We start from the raw sequence: 24396 nt of genomic DNA, 5'->3' as shown, positions 1-24396 counted from the left end.
TTTAATTAATAATATTTTTTTTTATAATTTTAACTTTTTTTAATCACACTTTAAGCAAACGAGTATACTGTGTAATTTATATTAAGTAAATCGAGGTGTTTGTGTGGCCTGACCACTAAGTCAGTGTGGCCATGATGAAGCCACACGGTGTGAGTGATGTTATTAAACAAATGTTACATTTTATCACCATCATCTTATTGTATTCTTTAATGTGTTGTGAAAGTATCGTTAGTGTAAATGACGCCATTTGCTTAGAAACAATTTGGAAAAACATTCATAGCGTGGGGTCTTGTTTTAACGACTGTGTCAAATTATGACTGTATTGTAGATTTGAGAAGTGACATTTATAAAAAAAATACACTATGTATATCAATTAATGAATCATGATTTTTATCTAATAGTAGCTGACCCGGCAAACGTTGTTTTGCCATATAAATTATTTTTAGAGTTAGGTCGTTTCTTGGATATTGCAACATTACCTTATTTTTCTAAAATAAAAGAATTTTTCTTAAATAAACGTAAGCCTAAGTTACTCCTTATTACATCAGCTACCTGCTAATAAATGTCCCGTCACAATCGGCCCAGCCATTTCAGAGATTAGCCGGAACAAACAGACAGACAATTGTAAAAAATGTTATTTTGGTGCATACACCAAAATTTTATTTATATGCCCCTATATTAATTAATATATAGAGATGCGGAAACATGGACTTTAGACATATAGACATAGACATAGACATAGACATAGACATATTTTATTTCACATCATCATCACACAATTTAATTTACAAAGTTTTATTATACACCTTAAAGTAAAACATAACAATATCGCTTAAAGTTAAATAATATTTGTGAACATAATTATATATTTTACAATAGAATCGATAATGATGCGAAAATGGACACCGCTCAGCGTATGCTGTAGCAAATGCTACAGCGCTGGTTTTCAGCGTAGCCCATTACGAGACAAACACGCGCTGTGGTTTAGAAACGTTTTAAAATTTTTAATTACTTACAGCATAACACATACTTACTTAAAACTGAAAACCTACCCAAATACCTTATACGTAGAAAAACCAACATTAAAGAATAAAGAAAGACAAAAATTACCAATATAAAAGATACAAAATATGCAAAACTTGATAAAAAAATATAGTACACAACAAAAAATACAAACGCTGCGATTACAATATAAAATTAAAATAAAATAAAATAAAATAAAGCCAGTTCAGAAAATATATATATTCAGTTTACCTAAGATAAGTGGGGACTATTTTGCCACCTATTTGTAAATCTTTTTGATAGTTTACTAAATAGTTTTTGTATTTTAATTTAAAACTATATATGGAGCAACTATTCCTAACTGGTGGTGGTATATTGTTCCAACACTTAGTGGCAGCGTAACGGAAACTACCACGAAAGGCAGAAGTGCGGTGAGGAGGAATAGTAATTGGAATACTTCCTGTTCTGATAGGATACCTTGTTTCTGAGGCATGGCGCCATTTCAGTTTTTCGTACAGATATTCCGGGCGACCTTTGCGTATTATACCGAATAAAAGAGTGGCCAAATGAAGCTCCCTACGTAACGTCATCTTAAGTATACCGGCGTTGTTTAGGTGTGGAGTGATATGAGTTCGAGGCGGTAAGATAAAGCAGAATCGAGCACAGGCGTTTTGGACCCTTTGAACGATTCGTTCAGTACGCGCAAGCAACCGCGAACCATATACTGTATCACCGTAATTAAACAAAGATAGGATTATCGAGTCACATAGTGTAATGCGATGATCTATACTTAAGAAGTCTCGAATACGATATAATATTTTGAGCCGGTAAAAAGCTCTCCGACTCAATTCGAGCACATGTTTCTCAAAATTTAAGCCATCGTCCATTAACACTCCTAGATTACGTGCTTCGGTTACCCGTTCTAATTGTATACCTATAACATTTACATTAGGCTGCGATAAAACAATTTTATCTATTTGAAGTTTAGACCCCAAAATCATGTATTTTGTTTTACATGGGTTTAATACTAAAGTATTAGCCTTAGACCACATATGAATGCGCTTCAAATCGCTATTCAATTTATTTACTGCGTCGGTAGTATTTTCTGGTCGAAATGAGATGTATAGTTGTATGTCATCTGCATACATGTGAAAATTACAATGCTTTATGATGTTCGATACGTCGGCAGTATATAGAATGAAAAGCAAAGGTCCCAAAATTGAGCCCTGTGGGATTCCTCTACTTAATTGTATTGGCTCTGACAGCAATGGGTATCCACTATCATCTCGAAGCTGAACACGCTGGTTACGGCCACTGAGGTAGCTTGAGAACCATTTCACTGTGTCAGGTTTCACACCGTAAGCGCTCATTTTTGAAAGAAGCAAGGAAATATTAATAGCTTCGAAGGCGCGTGAAAAGTCAAGGAGCACCATGATAGACCCTTGACCATGATCACGAGCACACAAGATATTATCGACAATGTCTATGAGAGCAGTAGAGGTGCTGCGACCTTTCCTAAAGCCTGACTGATGAACCGGTAGGAGTTTATTACTTTCCAAGTAAGTCGCGAACTGCATATATACAACACGTTCCAAGACTTTCGAAATGCAAGGAAGAATACTTATCGGACGCAAATCTTTCAACTCCGTGACATCTGCTGTTTTTGGTAACGGTGTAACAATGGCTGACTTCCAGGCGTTTGGGAAAGTGTTTGTCAGAATAGATGTGTTAACAATATGAGTGATTGTACCTAAAGAGTGAGGAAGAGTTAGAAGTAGCATATCAAGAGATATGTCATCTATTCCGACAGCGTTAGACTTAATTTGATTTATCACCTTAAAAATGGTAGCTTCGTCTACTGTTTTAAGCTGGAACTCAGACTCTGTGAAGCGGTGGAACTCATAATATGTCAGCTGTGATAATTTAATTTCATTCTCGCCTGGGACTTTCGAAAAATGTAAGTTTATTGCGTCTGGGTCTCGTAAATAGTTTGGGATTACGGCGTGGCGGGTCTTTGGTGAAATATCAACGCATTTCTTCAGGTTATTCCATAAATTCTTAGAGCTGCTTGAGTGCCTATTAATGTGCTGGCTGAAGAAAGCACGTTTTTCTGAATATATTGCTGTATTTACTATACTCTTTAGATTTTTATAGTAGACTTTGTGTATTTCTAATCCAGACAAACGAAACCTGTCATATGCGTCGTTTCGTAATTTCATCATATGCCTAATGGTGAGTGTAATCCAGGGATGGCTAGGCTTATTAACTAAGATTCGTTTTTTGGGTATGAGACTGTCAAGAATTGATAATAAGCACCCATTAAACTTATCTACTAAATTATTAACATTTAAATTCATTTGCAACATTGACCAGTCTATTCCCTCAAAATATGAGCTGAGTATATTATGATCTAAACTTTTTAAAGGTCGAATTACAGTCCATACAGGTGCTACTTTATTATATTTTAATTTTAGTTCCCCACAAATGAAAGCGTGACCACTTAGCGAAGGAATATAATTTACTTGTAAATTTTTTATATTTAAATTTGTACAAAAGACATCTATCAAACTGCTGCTGTGATCTGTAAAGTGCGTTGGTACATTAATATACTGCTTTAGGTTCATACAGGTTAAAAAGTGCTTTAGTTTTTCTGAACCGGAATAATTAACTAAAACATTAATATTAAAATCGCCTACTAAAACCATTGAGTCGTATTTAGCAGAAAAATAAATAATACTCTCCGTAAGCGCGTCGATAAACTGATCAACGTTAAGCCACGGCGGCCGATACGCAGTGCCTATAACAAACCTAAAGGCGTTCACGCTGAGACTTAGCCACATCTGCTCGATAGGCGGAGACGCGGGGTGCGCACATATTCGTGCGTTGATACCGCGCCGCAGGTAGAACCCGACGCCACCACCGCGTGATCGCACGCAGCTCGGTCTGGGCGCGTGACGAAGCCGGTACCCCGGCACTGTAGGCGCGCGCCCCTCCTCCCCGCTACGCAGCCACGTCTCGTTTATAGCCATGATATCAACACCATGCTCTAGAACTGCTGCAACAAATTCGTCTTGCTTTGTGCCTAGTGACCCAGCGTTAAGGAAGCCAATTTTCATATTTCTTTTTCTACTGTGAGTCATTGATATTTTGTATGTCATAAGGATACGTGGCGATTGGTTTGTTGTAAATTAATAAATAATATGATATCGTTAAATAAGAATGTTGACCATAATATGTAATAATGACAAATGTAGGTGACGTCGGAGACACAGTCTGAGTTAAATATATCAGACATTGCTCAGTTATATATATTAAACATAAAAACGGATTGTGCAGAGATACATATATTATGAGATCAGTACCGAAACTGTATATATCGTGGCAAGCTAAGGTAATTTTTTTAAACATTAGGCATAAGGCAAAGCATAAATAAGAAAAAATAAACATAAAAATATGAACAATAATATTAAGACGTACGTATAAAGCGTTAATATACAGCAAATTTAAGTTAATTACTAATAAAAGCACAAGCAGACAATAGCAAATTAATACTATTATTTTACTTTTAGAGCACCAAAAAAATATTTTTTTATATCCGCCTCGCATCTGATACGACGAGCTTCGGTGTCATTTTTTTTCCGCGCGTAAATTCGTCCGTCCCGAGTCCACACGTATTTCCATCCATACTTGGTACCTGCCTGACGAGTGTCGTAGAAGAGTTGCCTGTTGGTTTTAGTCAAGCGTTCATTGACATAAAACCTATCTGTCGGGCCCGGTAACTCAAAGCCTTCGGTATTGACCCCGCGGCGGACACGTGCGGCGCGCAGCATATTGTCTCGCTGCACGCGGCGCGAAAGCCGCACAGCCAGCGGTCGTGGCTTCACCGGTGCTGCTCCCTCCGTCATGCCACGTTTGGGTCCTACACGTACAGCACTCACGATGTCCCTCTCCTCTAGCTCGACACCTAGTTTTTTAGAGACGAGGCACACAAGATGCATTGGGTTTTCGCCATTAGCCTCCGAGAGGCCCGTGATTTCCACATCTGTGAGTAAAAGTTCCTGCTCGCGGTCATTCAAATCAAATTTGAGCCTCTCGACCGTATCCACAAGACCAGTTACGTCGTTTGATGCATATTTGTTCTCCAGCACAGATACCTTATTTTCTATGCACTCCACACGTTTTGTAAGGCCGTCCACAGATGTTAACAACCGTTCCATTTGAGCATTAAAGTTGACAAACTGCTGACGTATATCAGACATTTCTGTCCTAAAAAGGCGTAGTTCCCGAACTATTTCGTTTTCAGGTATGGGCACATGCAGTTTTTGATCTGTGTCTGTTTGGTCTATCACTGAGCAGTCCACCTGGAGTGCGCTCTTAACGGGAGTATCGGTGTTATCGCTGCGGGGTCTTTTAGCAACACATAATGGACATCGCCAGCTAGGTGGTATGGTTGCAGATTTTGGTATCTTTAAACAGGGTCTGTCATATATACCATTGCATCCCACACATGCAATTCGTTCCCCAGTTGCCACAAATCTACCGCAACTGCTGCACTTCATAATTATTTTGTAAGCGAACTACGAACTAATTAATTAATTTAACTAACTCGAAACGAATTAACACAAATCCGTAAGCCTCTTTAATAGAAACCGGTTACTGCCTGGTTTTGCTGTGGCTGTTCAACGTGTTCAACAAATAGTTTTTAGTATTTAAACGAATAGTATTTTCACTGTTTTAAAAAGAAGTCACACTTCACTCACTTCAAAATACTTTAGGATGTAACTAAATTATTTATTATCTTTCGAAAATAACATTAAATGAAATCAGTTTACTGATTAATAAAGAAAACAAAACACACGTCCGTCCACAAAGCGAGTCTGTCGCAGATGACAGAAAGCCTTTAAAGAAAGCCGACCGAAAACGAATCGATGCCTTCGAAATGTGGTGCTGGAGAAGGATGTTGGGCATACCTTGGACTGCACACCGAACTAATGTGTCGATCCTGAAACAGCTGGGCATTGTGACTAGGCTCTCTACCATCTGCTTGCGTAGGGTCCTAGAATACTTCGGTCACATCGCCAGAAGGGATGAAGACAACCTGGAGAGACTGATGGTAACAGGGAAGGTGGAGGGAAGAAGACCAAGAGGAAGGAGCCCCATGCGATGGACCGATCAGATTCGCACTGCCCTTGAAACCACTGTCCACGAAGCTTTACACTCTGCTTCCGACAGGGGCAGATGGCGGCAAATAATACGCAAAAAAGTACTCTGTCGAGATGATCACAACCCTCAGCACTGAGGAAACCGACGCGAGGAGGAGGAGAGATGCGGAAAGGATTTCGAAAAATATCATAATACAATATGTGTACTTCCTTAAAAACTATAATGAACGTATAAAATATTTGGGATGCATTTGCAGTAAGAAATTGCGATAAAATTAAGATTATATTACATTGATTACAGAATAAATGATTATCTATTACAAAAACTATAGCAGCTAAGAGAATTTGAACCTGCTAAGTCATATTTATAAGTTATATTTATTCGTTTTTATATCTTTTAAAATATTTTCACTGTTGTTCATTTAATTTATAGCATAAGTTGTGAGTTGTGACGTATTATTAAGTATTATTAGCATTAGTTGTTAACCTTTGTGGTTTTTTTAGATGCTTAGTTGACCTAGTTTAATATGGGTATATGTAATATGATAAATAAATAAAAAAAATTATATAGGAAACTTTTGAAATCTTAATAACGTAAATTAAGCTAAAATGCTTAAAATATTAAGTTATTGTACGCTAACGCTTTAAGCAGTGCTGTTTACCATATTTATTAAAAACTATGTTATTTTTATATTTATTTCAATTATATCGCTCTATGATTTTAGCGCAAATTAATTATATGTTAGCGAAAACTTCATAAGTAATTAATGATTGGAGAACTTATCAAGACCAACTTGGACAACTGCAAGTACGTGCGCAAAATGCTTTGTATGTCTGCTCAGACATCCTGTCCTCAAAGTAAACCTCAAACACCAAACCATTAAGAATAGAATTTAATGCATCGTAGATTGAATTGTTTAAATATCATTGTGAATCTTAAAATTATTAAACATTTGAGAGAAAATAGGATGTCATTTACTATAAATATTTAACGTAGAGTGTTTATATTTTTTGTTTTTTTTATGTATTGTTTTAACGACAATAAAGGAGTAGGATGGTAATTGACACGCCCTGCCCATTACAATGCAGTGCCGCTCAGGAGTCTTGAAAAATCCAAAAATTCTGAGTGTCTACAGTGTACATAAGACGTTAAGTCTCATTTGCCCAGTAATTTTACTAGCTATATATAATTTTGATTTTTACGAAGTTTCTAAACACGAAATGCGGAATTTGAAGTGTATCAAAGGATGCCGAAATTGCAAGAGTTCCGTCCGACAGGTATCGGCAGGTATCAAAGCATAATTAAATGTACAAGTGCACAATAGCACAATAATAGTACAATACGCCAAAACATGAATTGTTGGCGTTTTAACACTATCGAGATTCGCCGCGGGTGACTCCAGCGGCCTCTGCCTATGTACATGCCGACAACAAACTAATATTTCAAGACGACAATAATAAGATTTGTGTGCGGAAATCGGGTTTTTATATGAGAAAGTATTGGCGGTCAACTTGTTACTGAGCATGCCGACAAACAATGCTAAGGGAAGTTGTGCAATAGAGGAGTTGATTCAAATTAACTTTAAAATTTTTAGTTTCTGATTTATTTATTTATTGGAAAACAAACAGCTTAAGTTGTATACACATTGTAACACATAATTTATATTACACAAGCCAATAAAGTTTCCACTTAAATATAAAAAAAGTAGGAGTGAATATAATACAAAATATAACGACTTGATATACAATTAAACATAAGGCGGAAAAAGTACACAAAACTACAAATGAAACAAAATTTATCGTTTGGACATATTTTAAGGATGTTTGAGATATTCTTTAAATTTTTTTAGTAAATGTTCGATAGCTGCTATGAAAAATTGTTGAAGTGACTATAATTATTATTATGATGTGATACTGATGTGGATACGCTGTTTTGTTTAGTGATTTAAATTGTTTGCTAAACCCTGATATTTTTTAGTAAAAAAATACTCCGGGAGTGCCGACAGAAGTGAAAACTTGAACATTAACGTTGTACATTTTTGAATATTTGGGAATGGTTAACTTCGCACGAATTGCTTTATTTATCAGTGCAAAAGTACTAGAATTTATGTGGTTAAATCCAATATTCATTCTAGCTTCAGAACGAAACACAGTATTGTTTACACATTACTGCTTCACGGCAGAAAAAGGCGCCGTTGTGGTACCCATAATCTAGCCGGCATCCTGTGCAAAGGAGCCTCCCACTGGTAAAACATACGTACGTATGTGGTACGTGTTTGCAAAATCTTGCATCTGAATTTTAAAGCAACGGATGGAATTGATATTTTGCCAATCAGTTCTGAAAGCACTGCATGTTTTGATAAGGATGGTTGGAGAAGTAAGTAACAGTAGATGTATGTATTGAAACATTCAATTATGAATGCCAGTACATGTCACCATAATATGGTATTTGCGCTTAGATTTTTGTAGTTTGATTCCCTACTTTTATTTTATAAATTTATTTATATAAGGCACAAACAGTTTCATACAACTATCTTAATAACTATGAGTTAATATAAACCTGTAGTTCCCTGTGTTATATACAGGTTATGGCGCATTTATACAGGTGTCCCAAACTTATGGGACATGAAAGGAAAGCACCCCAAATATCGTAGATAGGGTATTTTACTGAAAGAAGACCCTATGCTACTCCTAAATGTTAGTAATTCTGCATTCAAAGATTTTCCAAAAATCACTTGCCTCGTCTGGGAATCGAAACGAACCAAATGTAAAAAAGAAAAATCCTTACGAAGAACATCCTTAACTGTCAACAACACAGACATTGTTTTTAATAAACCCACATGATATGAGTAAGGATTTAAGAGCTTGTACCGCAAACGAAAACGGGAGTCTTGCAACTTCAACGAAATACATAACAAGGGCTAAAAAGCTTTGAATTTTTTTTTAATATTGAATGAACGCATATTCCTACTATCTACCTACTACCCTATTTCTTACGTCCTATTCCAGTTCCGGTTCCCGTTTTATAATATACTATGTGAATCTTATTTCGAGGAAGATTGCGATTGCAAACTAAACCTACTACGGGTATAGTTATACCACATCGAGGTGAATTTCAGTGTGTTATAAATGCCGCAGGCATAATGGATTTTTCCGGGATAAAATGTAGCCTCTTGTATGCCAAATGTAAATCTTTTCACAAGCTCTAGTCAAACTTCATCAAAATCGGTTCAGTAGCTCCGGCGTAAAAGAGTAACAAACAAACTTACATTCACGTTTATAATACTAGTAGAGATTTTGACTGAAAACCGCTGTCATGTAGGTACTTGTACAACACCAGAGGTCTTGTAGGTGGTCACAAAGCTAAAATCTTAAATCCAGTGGTATTTGAAATTTTTACTCACCTCCAAGAATTCCATCTATACTGTAATCTTTCTTTCCATCTGGATCCCTGGAGCCTCCGCGAAGGAGACGAGATATGGAAGAGATGCTGGGAGGATCAGATACACCTTCCTGAAACCCAAACACGATATTTAATGTAAATTTTTCACACAAAAAGGCACAAAAAGCATTTATTTTCTCAGAATTGATTCATTTAGAATTCTTATTAATGTCATACTAGATACTACTACCGCTTGGGAAACAAATGCCGCTCTGAGAGAGAAGAAGCGGCGCAAGACGCTTTATCAGTATTGTTTTTTGCGCGCTCTTTTTGATCAAGTAAAAACTGGTGTACTGTCATTTCTATTGCTATAAAATAATCATCACTTAGATATTCAGCTGTGGAGTAGTAGGATTAACGACAGAGCCATTTTTTTTATCCAACATTAAAATTTAATGTAATATAAATAAAATAAAGTTAATGTAGAGAAAGAGAAATACGTGTTTGTCCAATTTGATTAATTTACAATTTTCATTATTTGTGGTTATGTCTTAGATAATTTTCTCATTTAGATAGAGCCTCTTGGTGCTAGACAACCGACGAAAATAGGCCAGGTTTAATACTTTAGTGTGCGTGATGAGCTGCATATTATATATGATGAATATAAATGTTTGTTTCCGAGATATGGATGTTTATTTGTATTTACGTATGTTTAAGTAAGTGTATTGTATTAAATATATCGTTGTCCTGCGCCCATAGTTAGGGGAAAGATAGACACATGATTAATGAAAATGGATATTAAGGTAGGTTTTGTGGCACGCATTTTTTAAATTATTGTAATGTTACTTTGTAGGGTTCCACACAAAGGAAAACCGTACCGTATTGCTAAAAATCTGCTGTCTTTCCGTTAGTCTGTCTGTATCTCATAACTTTAGTTTATCCAAATAGTACGAAATATAATTAATCGTTTATATCGAGATAATTTGATTAACTCTGCCATTTTTTTGCCTTATCTAATTGTTACAATTATATAATAGTATTTTCAATATAGATGAAAACATTGAAACCTTCTTTTCAAATTTTTATAATTTAAAAAAAAATATAGCTCTCCAAAATTTGTAGATTTCAGATTTTAAAATATCACATGTATTCAGTATAGTAATGATGTGCCTACCTATAATTAAAGTACATTTAAACAATTGTATTATATTTGTTTAATTCTCTATGTTTGTTACCTCAAAACTTTCGACTGGGTGAACCGATTTTGATAACCAGTGTCATCCAAGATAGGTTTGTAACTACATACATAGTTATAGGTGAGATGTGCTTGAGTTGTGAGGAGGCGAGAGGCGAGAGCGGGTCGCGGCGGAAGGACACCGATTCCAAAAATAACAATAATCGTAACTAGAATTAGATGAATTAATTAGATTCTATAAAAATGCGCAGTTATTCTTTTACCTTTTAGTCCATATTATATCTATTGTTTTGGAATACTGTTTTTGAAGTCGGCAGTTTTTTTTTTTCCACCTTTTTTCTTGTAAGACACACATCAATTCATCTGTTTGACTCATTCTAGGTGTTTGAAGTATTATTCTTATGGTTCGAATGGGAAATAATAATATGTCCGGCACACCATTGATAAATTTTGTTTTCAAATATAATTTGTCTTATTAATCGCAGAAGTGAGGGTTATCATTAAAAAAAATAACAAATTGTTTAGATTATGTACTTTGCTGAAACCTTTGATTCTTTTCTGACCCATAAATGGAAAATGTTCCGAATATTATGCCACATTATAATACCTATTCACGTAGAACATACGGCCATGTCGACGACACAGTCTCACCCCGATCTTTAACGGCCGTTTTCATTCTAACCTATCTATCCTTCGTTTAACTTACGGATATATCGCTGTCACCGTTTAATGACAAGATCTTATCTATCCATAGTTATGTCCAATATAGTTATAGTACAATGCTATCTGTCAATTATTATTGAAATGTAAGTAAGCGTAAAAGGATAGATTTGTCTACGACTAGTTAATTTATTGAATTACTTACTTTGCAGAAATCCATAATTATACAAATGATTTAAGTTTTCTTTAGTGTTAATTCCGCCAATATTTGTTACAGTCTCGTGCCAGATTTTGGCGAGACAACACGTCCTGAGGATGCCTCGTGTAGAGGCGAAACACGTGTCGAATTGTTTTAAAAACAAATATTGGCGGAATTAACACTAAAGAAAACTTAAATCATTTGTATACGACTAGTTAGTTTAATTAAGGATAGATAGATTATTGAAAAGGGCCGTTAATGGACTAATTAATCGGTAAAATCGATTATTGTTATGTATAAATAATATAATTGGCAATTGACGACCCATAAAGTCGAGTGGTTATTGACCCTGACTTCTAAGCTAGAGTTCCCGGGATCGAATCCCGGTAGGTGCAATCATTTATATGATGAATATGGATGTTTGTTTCCGAGTCATGGATTTTTATTTGTATTAATGTATGTTTAAGTAAACTGTATTAAATATATCGTTGTCTTGCAGCCGTAGTATAGGCTATGCCTAGTTTTGGAGCAAGATAATTTGTGTAAAAGTGTGTCAATAATAAACAAATATTAAACTAATAAAAAAAGAAAAATATAATGCTGCAGACACCGCAAATAAGACTTTACTATAATTGCAGTCTCGATTATGTATAAATTTTATTTTACAAAAAAATATTTAAAAAAATCTAGCCTTCAAAAGTTTCTCGCGGATCTCCCAGGAGAATATTCCAGGATTTTGTCGCTTTAGCTCTTCTATTCTTGCTTCTACTTCAGGAGTCGCTACTCTTGGCTTGGATCCGCCAATCACCCCGGGCCGTATCGAACCGGTTTCCTGAAATTATGCAACATCTATCAGTCTTTTGATTTTGTTTTTGTTTATAAATTTGATTTATTGAGTAACTCTCTGTTTTACATTTCCAATATGGCTGCCAGTAATCAATGTTTGCATTATTATTGTAATCGGCGTATTTATTGTTCGTTAACATTTATATTTCTCCCTCCTATTAAACGCAAAATTAATCCCGTCAACTATTACAGTAATTTCTTACAAAATATGAAAATAAAATGACAAAATATATTGTTTTCAGCACAAGTGGTATTTTATGTTTAATTTTAAACAATAAAATCGATCGAAGCAATACATCAAAAAACACCGACGGTAATATTTATCTTAATCAGATTTAATTCTCTACTTTACTTCAATCTAAGTTTGAAAATAAATGTGAGATTAAATAAATTAATATAAAAAAATTCACAAACCAACGGTTTGTTACCTAAAACATCGATAAATCCTGAACAAAAAAATTTTGGAATCGTTTGCTGCAATAATAATGACTTTCCTCAAATTAAATTTGAGACATTTTAGGCATGTAGCATTAGTTATTCAAACTTTATAATTTTATGAAACTTATTGGAAATAACATGAAATATTATCTAAATATATATGAATCTAGTGTCCTGATGTTTGTTTCCAGTGAACTCTTAAACTAATGAACGGATTTTAATGGGGATCACTTCATGGAGTGCAGTTTCATCCAACTTGATAGGATAGTTTTTATCTCGATTTGGGACCCACAATTATTTTAAATTCGAATATTTGTTTTTTATGGACAAATTTTCTATGAGAGAATTTATTGATGCACGATTTAACAGTTCTGATTTGAAACATTTTCATTATAACAACAGGAACCATATTTTACGAAATAATTCTTGCTGTTATGAAATATTATTGACAAATTCATAAAACACAGTATTTTATTTATTATGTACAGAGCAACGTCTGTCGTGTCAGCTAGTCATTTAAAATGTTTCAAACACTATTTAAGAGTTAGGTGACTTTAGAAATGATGATTTTCAGTAGGGACAGTGGCAAAAAGCAAGTAGTATTAGGAAAAGGCACCCTCTCATTTTCGATACTGGAAAACAAATGTTGCGGAAAGCCGCGAAAGTAGTCATGAAGCGTGGCTAAACATTTCCTGAATAAAACAATACTCTTATTGTATCGTAGTCGGGGTGTTATAGAGCCTTCAGGCTTCATTGCGCGCTATTCTATGGCAATTGTTCACTACAAGGGTGGACGTGTGGAGAGTTATTCAGGGTTCTCTTACAAGAAGAATTTATTGAAAATATTCGCTGTTAATTTCAACAGAAGATTTCAATATCAATTGAAGTAAGTATTAGTAACAAAGAGGGTGTTTACGTCAATGATTAATCATAATTTTAATTATTTAATAATACCATTTTTATATAGATTTTATTTTTAGATACTGAATATACAGTAGTTGTGTAGGGACTCTGCGTAGTTGTGTGTTGTCTATCGCATCTTTTGTCGTCCCTTAGGGCTATTATCATGAATTTTATAGCACATAGCATTTTGTACAATCGATGCAACTTCGGGCCCCACACACCAAATGTCTCTACCTCAAAGGGTACGAACTTGTAAAGCGAACGTACGTAGGGTACGAAAGTTTCATGATACGCAACAGGTTTGTTCGTATACACAGCACACATGAAAAAATTAAAACAAAAATCAAAATCACTAATCAAAAACATTAACTTGTAAATTGCAAACTACCGCCCGCTGAAAAATTGTTATAAATAATTATTGCAATCTAATAAATAATAATTGTTGCGTTCTAAAGACATTCGATGACTTTATTGACACCAATGACCATCGAGCTAAGGTCTCTGCCCCCTGCCACTTATTTACCCCTACGGATCTCCTCATTTCTGGTCACAGGCTTTCTGATAGTTAGCAACTACGTCTGCGTTCCATATGTCCTCACTGACAATACACACTGGTTAAAATGTTCGTCTCGAGACTTGCTTGTATTTGGCACGAAAAGATTTTACGGAATCTCCCGAATGCTACCCATCCGAGTTGGCACATTATTATTTATATCAATCAAATCAAAAATGGCTCTGTCGTAAATCCTACTACTCCACGGCTGAATGTCTAAGTGATCGCGTACAGCCTGGGACTGGACTATGATTATTTTATAGCACTAGCAATGACAGTAAAATATAAGTATATTTTATTAAAAAAAGCGTAAAAAAGAGAATGCTGGGCGAGTTTCTGGCGCAGCTCTCAGAGCGCCATTTGTTTCCGGAGCGGTAGTAGCATCTAGTATCTTAGAAATGACATCAAAAAGAATTCAAAAGGAATCAATTTTGAGAAAATAAATGCCTTTTATGCCTTTATACAATCATTTGAGACCGACTGTGTTTATTTGACATAAAAAGCCAGCCAAGTGCACTTGAACTTCAAACACTATGTACTTTTTAAATCTCCCTTTCTCGTTCACTGCGCTTTTGACACAGCGGTGGAGGTTGTCATAAACTTTGATATTTGGCGTTTATATATGTGATTCACAATTTTTAGCCATATTACTTTTTTTTGGAGGTTTAGGGCCGCCCACAGCAGATATTATTTCGTCGATCCATCGCATTGATGACCTTCCGTGAGGTCTAGTGCCTTCCACATTACCCTGGACGAAGTCTAATTATTGCAGCTTATAAGGTACAGCCGTAAGAGCTGACAGAGAGACAGACGGACAAACGGACGGACAGTGGAGTAATATAAATACTAAAATAATAAACACAGAATACCGGCATAGTTTATGGGTACGACAACCGTGCCTATTTCTGCCGTGAAGCAGTAATGTGTAAACATTATTGTGTTTCGGTCTGGAGGGCGCCGTAGCTAGTGAAATTACTGGGCAAATGAGACTTAACATCGTGTCTCAAGGTGACGTGCGCAATTGTAGTGCAGCTTAGAATTTTTAGGTTTCTCAAGAACTGATTGCTCGTCTCGTCTCATAAATAATTACCTTAAAGAAGGAGATTCAATTTTTTACGCTTTTGTTAGTAATGACATGACAAAAGTTGAGTTGTATAAATAAATATATATTTAATTCAGAATACTTTTAGAAGTCTAAGGAAATTGCATGTGTTAACCTTCACCGTCGTAGAAATATCAGGGGAAATAACTTGAAGTGATAATCTGAGGACCAAGAAATATATTCGTTCCCGTTTTCTCGGCTATTCTTATGATATTCACTACTGAACCCATTTAGAGGAACGAAAATTGATGTAATACATATGAAAACACATTTATGTATGTATACATTAGGCACTAGAAGGTTTGATTTAATTGAATTGAATTGAATTGAATTGAATTGAATTGAATTGAATTGAATTGAATTGAATTGAATTGAATTGAATTGAATAGATTCAATCCATATATATGTCGCAGGGAAATGATAATAACAGAGATTTGGTTAGTTCCCTAAGTGATTTGATCAAATCACGGAGGATGTTTAAAGAAAAACACGATTTTCTCGTTTCTCTTAACAAATCTAGAGATTTGATCAAATGCCAGGGTTGGTTCTGTGAACTTACAATGAGTGACGCGACTAGAAGAACTTAGGTTGTAAAAGCGAGCGAAGCGAGCATGAGACTTCAGCCATACTACGACACGGACTGATTAGGTGGAATGGGTTGGCGGGCATGGCCCGCTTTAGAGAAACTTTTATCTGTTTTGAGGTAAGTTACATTAATTTGATTTTCAAGAGACTGGTGCGTTGTGTTGTCATGGGAGTGGGGGAGTAAGCCAGGGGACAGAGGACATTTGCCTCCCCCCTCCACCCACGACACGGTACTAAATTCTTAGCAAATTATGTTTAAGTCTTACCGAATAAACCTTATAAATATAAAAGAAAATACTTTTTGTCATTTCACGGAACCAACTCTGGCATTTGGTCAAATCACTAGATTTGTTTAGAGAAATGATAAAATCGTATTGTTATTTTAACATCTTCCGAGATTTGACCAAATCACCGTTTTTATTATATCTCTGCGACATATATATAATGAAAATAGTCCTTGTTTGAGGCTTAATCAAGCCTACACCACTGATCGTATCGACATGAAACTACCACCATTCGATGCCAAATTTATCCTACATGATTTATGGAGTTATTAATTTATTTTTTGAATTCCAACATTCCTTCATTAATTTATTTCCTTTTAAAATTCGCCGGGCGGGAACGGCTAGTTAATTATATAAACATTTAATTATAGTATAATATAGTAATTAGAATTGTTTTATTCGGCTAATGTAATATATTAATATATTAATGTAATATATTTATTTATCTATGTATTATTCTAAAAAACAATAAGGAACATTAAAAAAATATGTGTGAGTGTCGTCGAACACTTGATTGAAACGAAGTTCTTTTGTAGTTACTCGTATATATAAATTACGTGTCACGTTGTTTGTCCGCGATGGACTCCTAATATAAACTAATGAACGGATTTTAATGGGGATTACTTCATGGAGTGCAATTTGGCCCAGCTTGAGAGATAGGATAGTTTTTATTTCGAGTTGGGACACATAATTAATTTTATTTTTAATATTTGTTTAGTATGGACAAAATATCTATGGGATAATTTAGTGACGCACGGTTTGACAGTTCCGCTATGGAACAATTTCATTATAGCAACAGGGAGCATTTTTTACGAAATAATTCTTGATGTTTTGAAATATTCTTGGCAAATTCCTATAAATCAGTTTTTTTTTTTATTATCTACAGAACAACGTCTGTCGGGTCAGCTAGTGATTTATAAATAAAAAAATATTAACAAATGAATTCCTAGCTAGAAAGAGCAATTAAATGAATCGGAGAAATAACTTATAAGAGCTGTTCGCACGACACGCCATAAATTAGGATATCATCCCCACCATCTGTGATGATGGATGTGTGGCGGTCGTCCACTGTGCGCTTTTCAAGGAACTTTCTTCCACGTACTACAAAACTGTGGAATGAGCTTCCTTGTGCGATGTTTCTGGGACGATACGACATGGCTACCTTCAAAAAAAGCGAATATACCTTTACACCAGGTGACCCATATGCTCATTTGTCCTCCTTTTTCCATAAAAAAATTGAAGCAATGGTAGGTAATGAAATTTCGTAATTAATATATTTTTCATGTTGTGAAAATAATTTCTGTATTGTTCATTATTCAATACATCTACCTCATTATAAACTTCATTGATATATTCTCCACCTGTACATTTAATCTTATTTAAGCGCGCTTTTTAACTGGGCTCTGCCAATAGCTTATGTACTATGGATAACCATATCTTCTTCTTCTTCTTTATCCTCGCACTATCCCATTTTAGTTGGGCTCTCCAAATCAGTCTTAGCCAGGACCTTCTGTCCTGGGTCGTCTGCGGGCCTATTTGGGCCTTTTGTAGATCTTTGTCTAAAAGTGATTGCCATGTTAATCGGGGTCTTCCGCGTCCTCTTGGTCCGGTGTTAATATCAAGCACTTTCTTGGTCGTATGATCTTTTGGCCGCCTCATGACACGCCTGTACCACCTCAATCTAGTCTCCAACAGCTTTTTTGGGATTGGCGTGACTCTAAAAGTGGTGCGGATATTATGCTCATTCCTCACTTCGTCCAAGCAAGTGACCAGACCCTCTCAGCATTTTCATCTCGGCGACATGCATCCTGTGTTCCTGCTGCTTTTTGAGCGGCCAGCATTCCGAGCCGGACATTACTGGTCTTACGGCAGTTTTGTAGACTTTGCCTTTTTCTGGTATGGGCATTTTAGAGTCACACAGCACACTTATTAGCTCCCTCCACTTCATCCAGCCAGTGTTAATGCGGTTGGAGACGTCGAGCTCTATGGTGCCATCGCTCGTTAGGATAGAGCCAAGGTATTTATAGAACTCTACCCTTTTGAGTGGGGTGCTTCTAGAGTCGTATGGTCCCATGTGTTGAGTTGAAGAAGTACTATGGATAACCGTATAAACACTATAAAAAAGGGTTGTGACGGATAGATCTTTACATTTTTTTTGTCACCTAGCCCCCATCTGCCAAGCCTGCACCGTAGGATAAGGAATTTCATTCCAAACAACTTAACGAAAAAACAACTAGAGGCAGTTATGTGCAGTGCCTTAATTGGAAAGAGTTTTGACCTAACATAGTGAAAATTAAATGTTGTTCTCAAAACCATTTTTTTTCAGATTGGGTGATAAAATAAGTAATAAGTGTTGACTTCTCTTTCCATCAAAACTCCTGGCATCCAACTGAGCTCACATTTAATTTAATTTTGTGGTATTCAATTCCATTCTGCAACCAATGAAGTTTTGAGGTCCCTTAGGTTAGCTGTTGCTGGATTTTTTTTACTAAATTTGCTTCTCCATTTATTCTAGACACAAACTATCAGGAATAGGGCTGATGAGAGTGCTGGTCATCATAAAATATTGATTACGACCTCGGTAAGATTATCTAAATCTACCGTCGATAGGACGTGATCTTCAATAATAGAAACAGAGGGCATCATAGTCTACTCTACACTGTTTGTGACCTATTTTGCCGCAGTCTGAGATCCGTTTTCTCCGATGTGTTGCATGCTCCAAGACAAATAACGCCCAATACCATCTCTTACTGCCTCTTCTAGCAATGATAATCTGAACGTATCTTTGAGTCGTCTCCAAATATTAGCCGTTCCATCAAATTATTTAAGGCACAATCTGAACTCGTCATCGGTGGTTTGGTGTGTAGGTGGGTAAAAACTATATTAGCAATATATTATTTTTGCTTATAATATTGTCGCTTTAAAAGTTGAGATTTTCTAAAAAGATGAGACCATTGTTAATTACAAAAGTCGTTCTTAGGATAGGCCATCTATAAGGTACCTATCGTTCCCTTAGACGCTCTCAGAATGGCCGTTTATTCCGTGTGAAGTATCAGATCGTTCGTTAAAAAAATAGTTACCTATTTATTATTTACATTTGATGCAGATAAGCTTCAAACAAGTTGGTGGAATAACTCCACATGTTTAACTAACGAATAACGATTAATTAAATTAATTAATTAATTTCATCATGTCTCGCTTCCTACTACCCGTTTTTCTCAAGTATGAGGCATATCTTTTCCAAGTATATTTCCGAATAAGTATTTTATATTTATTCAAACAAAACAAATCTTATAACTATATTTACATTGAAATAAAACTACCATTACAGGGAAGTGTAAGATCTAGTAGTAGTACAAGGTAGTAGTGTCTAGTATATTAGAAATGACATCAAAAAGAATTCCAAAGAAATCAATTTTGAGAAATTAATGCCTTTTATCTCTCTTTAAGAGAACTGGCAGCATTTAAGGTTGTACGTTAAGGCTAACAATATTGTGAAGCTTACGTGAAATAATAACAGAAAAAACTTCAAATTCCTATCGAAGTATGTAACTATAACTATGGCTTTTGACTAATTTAAAAATGTAAAATTCCAACGAGGGATGTATTTGAATATAATTATTATATTAGAGTATGCGAGTATTTATGAGCAAAAAATTATAGTATGGTTTTAATCTGATTAAAAAATAATCCAAATCAGTTGAAACGTATTTCCTTCAAACCGACTAACTTTTTTATAATTATTGTAGGTATTAGTAGACAGCTGTAGCTTTAAATAATAATAATAAATAAATAAAATGTTTATTTTCAGATAACTACCATCCATTATTCGTAAACTTATAATCCAATTGTCTCAGTAATTATAACTACGAAAAAAATAGCTCGGCTTTCCCAGTTTCCTGGATATCACCCCCCCCCACAAGGGACATAACATTTATTTTTATGGTTCCTTATAAATTAATCTGAAACCATCTGTGCAAGAACATACGCGAGAACAATAGTCTGTGATGCCACGTAGACCATTTTGGTATTACCCTTCAGATAACTACGGAAATTATCCAAATTTTCAGGTGCCAAGTGCAAGCTAGCTCACGGATATCCAAATTATAAAAATATTTTTAAAAGACCAATTCAAAAGAAGTCAAGAAAAGAGCATACTCCCACCTTAAAGGCCGGCAACGCATCTCTTGACACCTGTTGTTGCGGATGCCCATGGGCGGTTGCCTCACCTCTCCCCATCCCGTGATCCTTTTGCCCGTTTGCCCCCTCTTATACAAAAAAAACCTCGAGAGATTCACTGCCATCAAGTAACAAACCAGTTCTTTTGCGTACAACTGGTTGCCTAAAACTAGTTATGTATGTGGTATTAATAAGCAAAATTAATGATTGTTGGTGAAAACATACCTGGTATCTTTAGTATCCAGACAGAGCCAAAGGATACTCGCAGTTGTCGCATGATGACTGATGGGATCAATTTGATGTTGTTTGATAGAGGACGACTGTTCACCTTTACCTGGTCTTTATTGAGTATCTTGGAGTCACAGTATATGACACTTGCAGTTGTCGCGAGATGTCACACAGTCTTACTCTAGCCGCAGCCATCTCTACTTTCTTCAGTCTGATGGGGTTGGGTAGAGAGTGATCGTTGAGGAACAAACCTTACCTGATATCTATTCAATATCTTGGAGACACAGCCATGAGACACTCGCAGTTGTCGCGAGATGACACACGGCCTCACTCCAGCCGCTGCCATCTCCACTATCTCCAGCCTGATGTGTTTGGTAGAGAGTGATCGTTGAGGAACAAACCTTACCTGATATCTTTTCAATATCTTTGAGACACAGCCATGAGACACTCGCAGTTGTCGCGAGATGACACACGGCCTCACTCCAGCCGCTGACATCTCCACTATCTTCAGTCTGATGTGGTTTGGTAGAGAGTGATCGTTGAGGAACAAACCTTACCTGATATCTATTCAATATCTTTGAGACACAGACATGAGACACTCGCAGTTGTCGCGAGATGACACACGGCCTCACTCCAGCCGCTGCCATCTCCACTATCTCCAGCCTGATGTGTTTGGTAGAGAGTCATCGTTGAGGAACAAACCTTACCTGATATCTATTCAATATCTTTGAGACACAGCCATGAGACACTCGCAGTTGTCGCGAGATCACACACGGCCTCACTCCAGCCGCAGCCATCTCCACTATCTTCAGTCTGATGTGGTTTGGTAGAGGACGACCGTTGATGAATAAACCTCCTAGTTGATTAACACGCCCTTGACCTGATAAAGAAATATAAACTATATTTAATCTTGACCATTTTCATTGTTTAAAAGAGTAGTGATTTAAAAATCCTAATATAAGTCTAATCGATATAGGCTCTATAAGCATAAAAATTTAAATCCAAATGAATTTGTTTTGATTTAAAAAGTTTAATTGTTTTTAAATACAAGATTTTTTTACTTCATAGCTTAAAGCCGTGTTTCAAACATACTTTATGTTTATTTATGAATTATTTTATATTTTAAACAGAACTTATTATTTGTTTGATAAAGCCATTCCTTAAAATATTTAGATTTGTTAAGCATTACTTTAGTGTTTTCTTTTAGTGTTTAATTGTAATATATTTTTTTTTGATTTTCTTATTGGAAGAGCTTAAAATGAGTAAATTTAATATGTATAAAGTACCTTAAAGAAATTAATCTCACGGGAATAATCTAGCATTGATTGCATAACTTAAATATTTCTTCTACGTAAATAACAAAAGTTACATTTTATTTTCACTTATATAAGTTATTTTTTTTTAAGGAAATATAAAAATTAGTTATATACCCTTACCTACCCACACATCCATACCATTTTGGTGGCGTTCCATAATGGTATGAAACTTCAAAATTCCCGAAGACACATAAACATCACAAAATTCACAAACATTTAAAACATAACAAAAGTTCTGGACGGAAATAAAAAGCTTTTTACCGTCAAACTATCAACACCATAAAAACGTCATATTCAATGATATACGCTTATTTACATTGAAACACATCGTTTAATAAATTGATTATTAACCATTCGAATTAACATAATTAAAGTGACATGTCCAATTAATTATGCCGTAAATATTGTGATCACTTCGCTAACTTCAACGATCGTTTCTAAAGATTAACTTTGTTTAACTACATCTATGGAAACTGTGAGACTTTTTTTATTCGAACAAATGCTAATAGATCGCGTGATTTTTTTTCTGCGCGTGAGTGCAGTAGAGGAGGTTGTGTAGGACTGAGAGTGCCACTGTGTTTGTGAGAATAGGGTAGACTGTTGCTGTGTGCGTGGAAGGCTTCGCAGCTCATTGTATCTGTGTCTGTGTTGGTGAGTGCATGAAATACTCCCATTTGTTCAAGTGTGAGGTAAGTAGAGTGTCCATAATTTGTTGATTTGGATGGAATTAATTATGAAAAGATTTATTTGATAATTAATTTTTTTTTTGGATTGAAGAGAAGGACAAACAGGCGTACAGAGACGTTTGCAATACCAGATGATTCACAAAAGCGTTTTATGTGGTTGTACGCACTTATTTGAAGGTAAGCGGTAGGTACTGTAAAAATGAGATTAAGTGTTAAGGTAAATCTTTTATATCTGCGTTTTACAATGTTTAAATTATACAAAATTAATTTGTACCAAAATTAGATTAAGATTCGAACCCGCGCTTCTTGGGTCCCCGAGCTCTTACCAACTAAGCTTACGTAAGGGGTTGTATTTTTTTAAAAGGTCAAGCTAAAATGAAAGAATTTATATTGATGAAAATGTTAATGATAGTAAATAGCTTATGTAAACGGTAGATAAAAGCTACCATGTCCATATGGTTTTGCATGAAAGTGCATGTAGGCGTTAGTGACACAATTATTTCGTTTTTTCCATTAAAAATATAGTTAATAGGCATTTATTTTCTCTTTTTGATGTCATTCCTAATATACCAGATATTACTACCGCTACGGAAACAAATGGTGCTCTGAGAGAGAAAGAGCGGCGCAAGAAACTCTCCCAGCATTCTTTTTTTGCGCTTTTTTCATTAAAAATATACAATATTGTACAGCCATTTCTATCGCTATAAAACAATCATAATCTAGTCCCAGGCTGTCCGATAACTTAGATATTCAGCTGTGGAGTAACAGGATTTACGACAGAGCCTTTTTTTTTATAAATCATTTAAATTTATTTATAGATAATGCCTGAACAGTGGCTGGGACTTTATTATAAAGTGTGTATATTTACCCTTAAAGCTATTATTTATGATGAAGAAGTTGATGAAGAAAATCAGAAGCTTAGTGAATATGGACTATAATGATAAATACAAATCAACTGATGTATTATTAATATTATTAATCAATCAATAGATGATAAAGTGAATCGATCACGTATTTATTGAAGTGAAAACTTCTTTAGTGGCGTTGAGCACTTTGCTTGGGATCGGTATAAAATATTAAACTCGCGTCGACAGTCGTTGAAATTATGGCTGAAAGTTGATTTTTTTTAAAGAGATAAGCTTTTAATGTAAAATTATTGTAAGGGTGCTGAAGAGTTAAATTTTTTATGTCATTTTTGTGTACGATAGCACAATAAATGAATATTGTATTTAACCGCATAAATGCTAGTACTTTCTATACTGATAAAAAATAAATTAAATATTAAAAAATGCACAACGTTTATGTTCAAGTTATACTTCTGCCGGCACTCCCGGAGTGCAACCCGTTATTTGTTTATGCAATTCCGTCTTAATTTAATTAAGTATTTTGTATTAAATAGATGATTTTAATGTTGTATTTTCTCTACCTCTCATATATGCGTGATATAGGATTGAATTATATCAAACCAAGTGGTTAACTAAATACAAATTCGAAAAGACTTGACATAATAATATATGATAGTCTAAGTGCGAATACTTCGCATGGAATAAAGGGTCACATTGAAATAATCTTACAGTGATAATAAATGGTGTATACTAAAATTTTCTAGATGTAAGTAATCTTATATTATTAAACAACAAATTATTACTGTCAACGGACAGTGCAAAATTTAAATT

At 35.2% G+C, this 24396-nt stretch overlaps 1 protein-coding gene across 1 annotated transcript in view; it reads right to left on the bottom strand.

The window, feature by feature from the left end:
- Window positions 1-21365, bottom strand: part of LOC126966081 (protein gooseberry-neuro-like) — a 31122-nt gene extending 9757 nt beyond the window's left edge. The window contains exons 1-3 of the mRNA XM_050809957.1: window positions 21276-21365; window positions 12292-12432; window positions 9569-9677 (exon numbers count right to left, since the gene is read on the bottom strand). Of these exons, the coding sequence (XP_050665914.1) occupies window positions 9569-9677; window positions 12292-12432; window positions 21276-21365 (340 nt within the window). The remainder of the gene's footprint in view (window positions 1-9568; window positions 9678-12291; window positions 12433-21275) is intronic.
- Between the last annotated feature and the right edge of the window lie 3031 nt (window positions 21366-24396).

This window comes from Leptidea sinapis, chromosome 9 (assembly GCF_905404315.1).
Source record: "Leptidea sinapis chromosome 9, ilLepSina1.1, whole genome shotgun sequence".
Classification (NCBI taxonomy): Eukaryota; Metazoa; Arthropoda; class Insecta; order Lepidoptera; family Pieridae; genus Leptidea; species Leptidea sinapis.
This window is presented reverse-complemented; position numbering and strand designations above follow the sequence as displayed.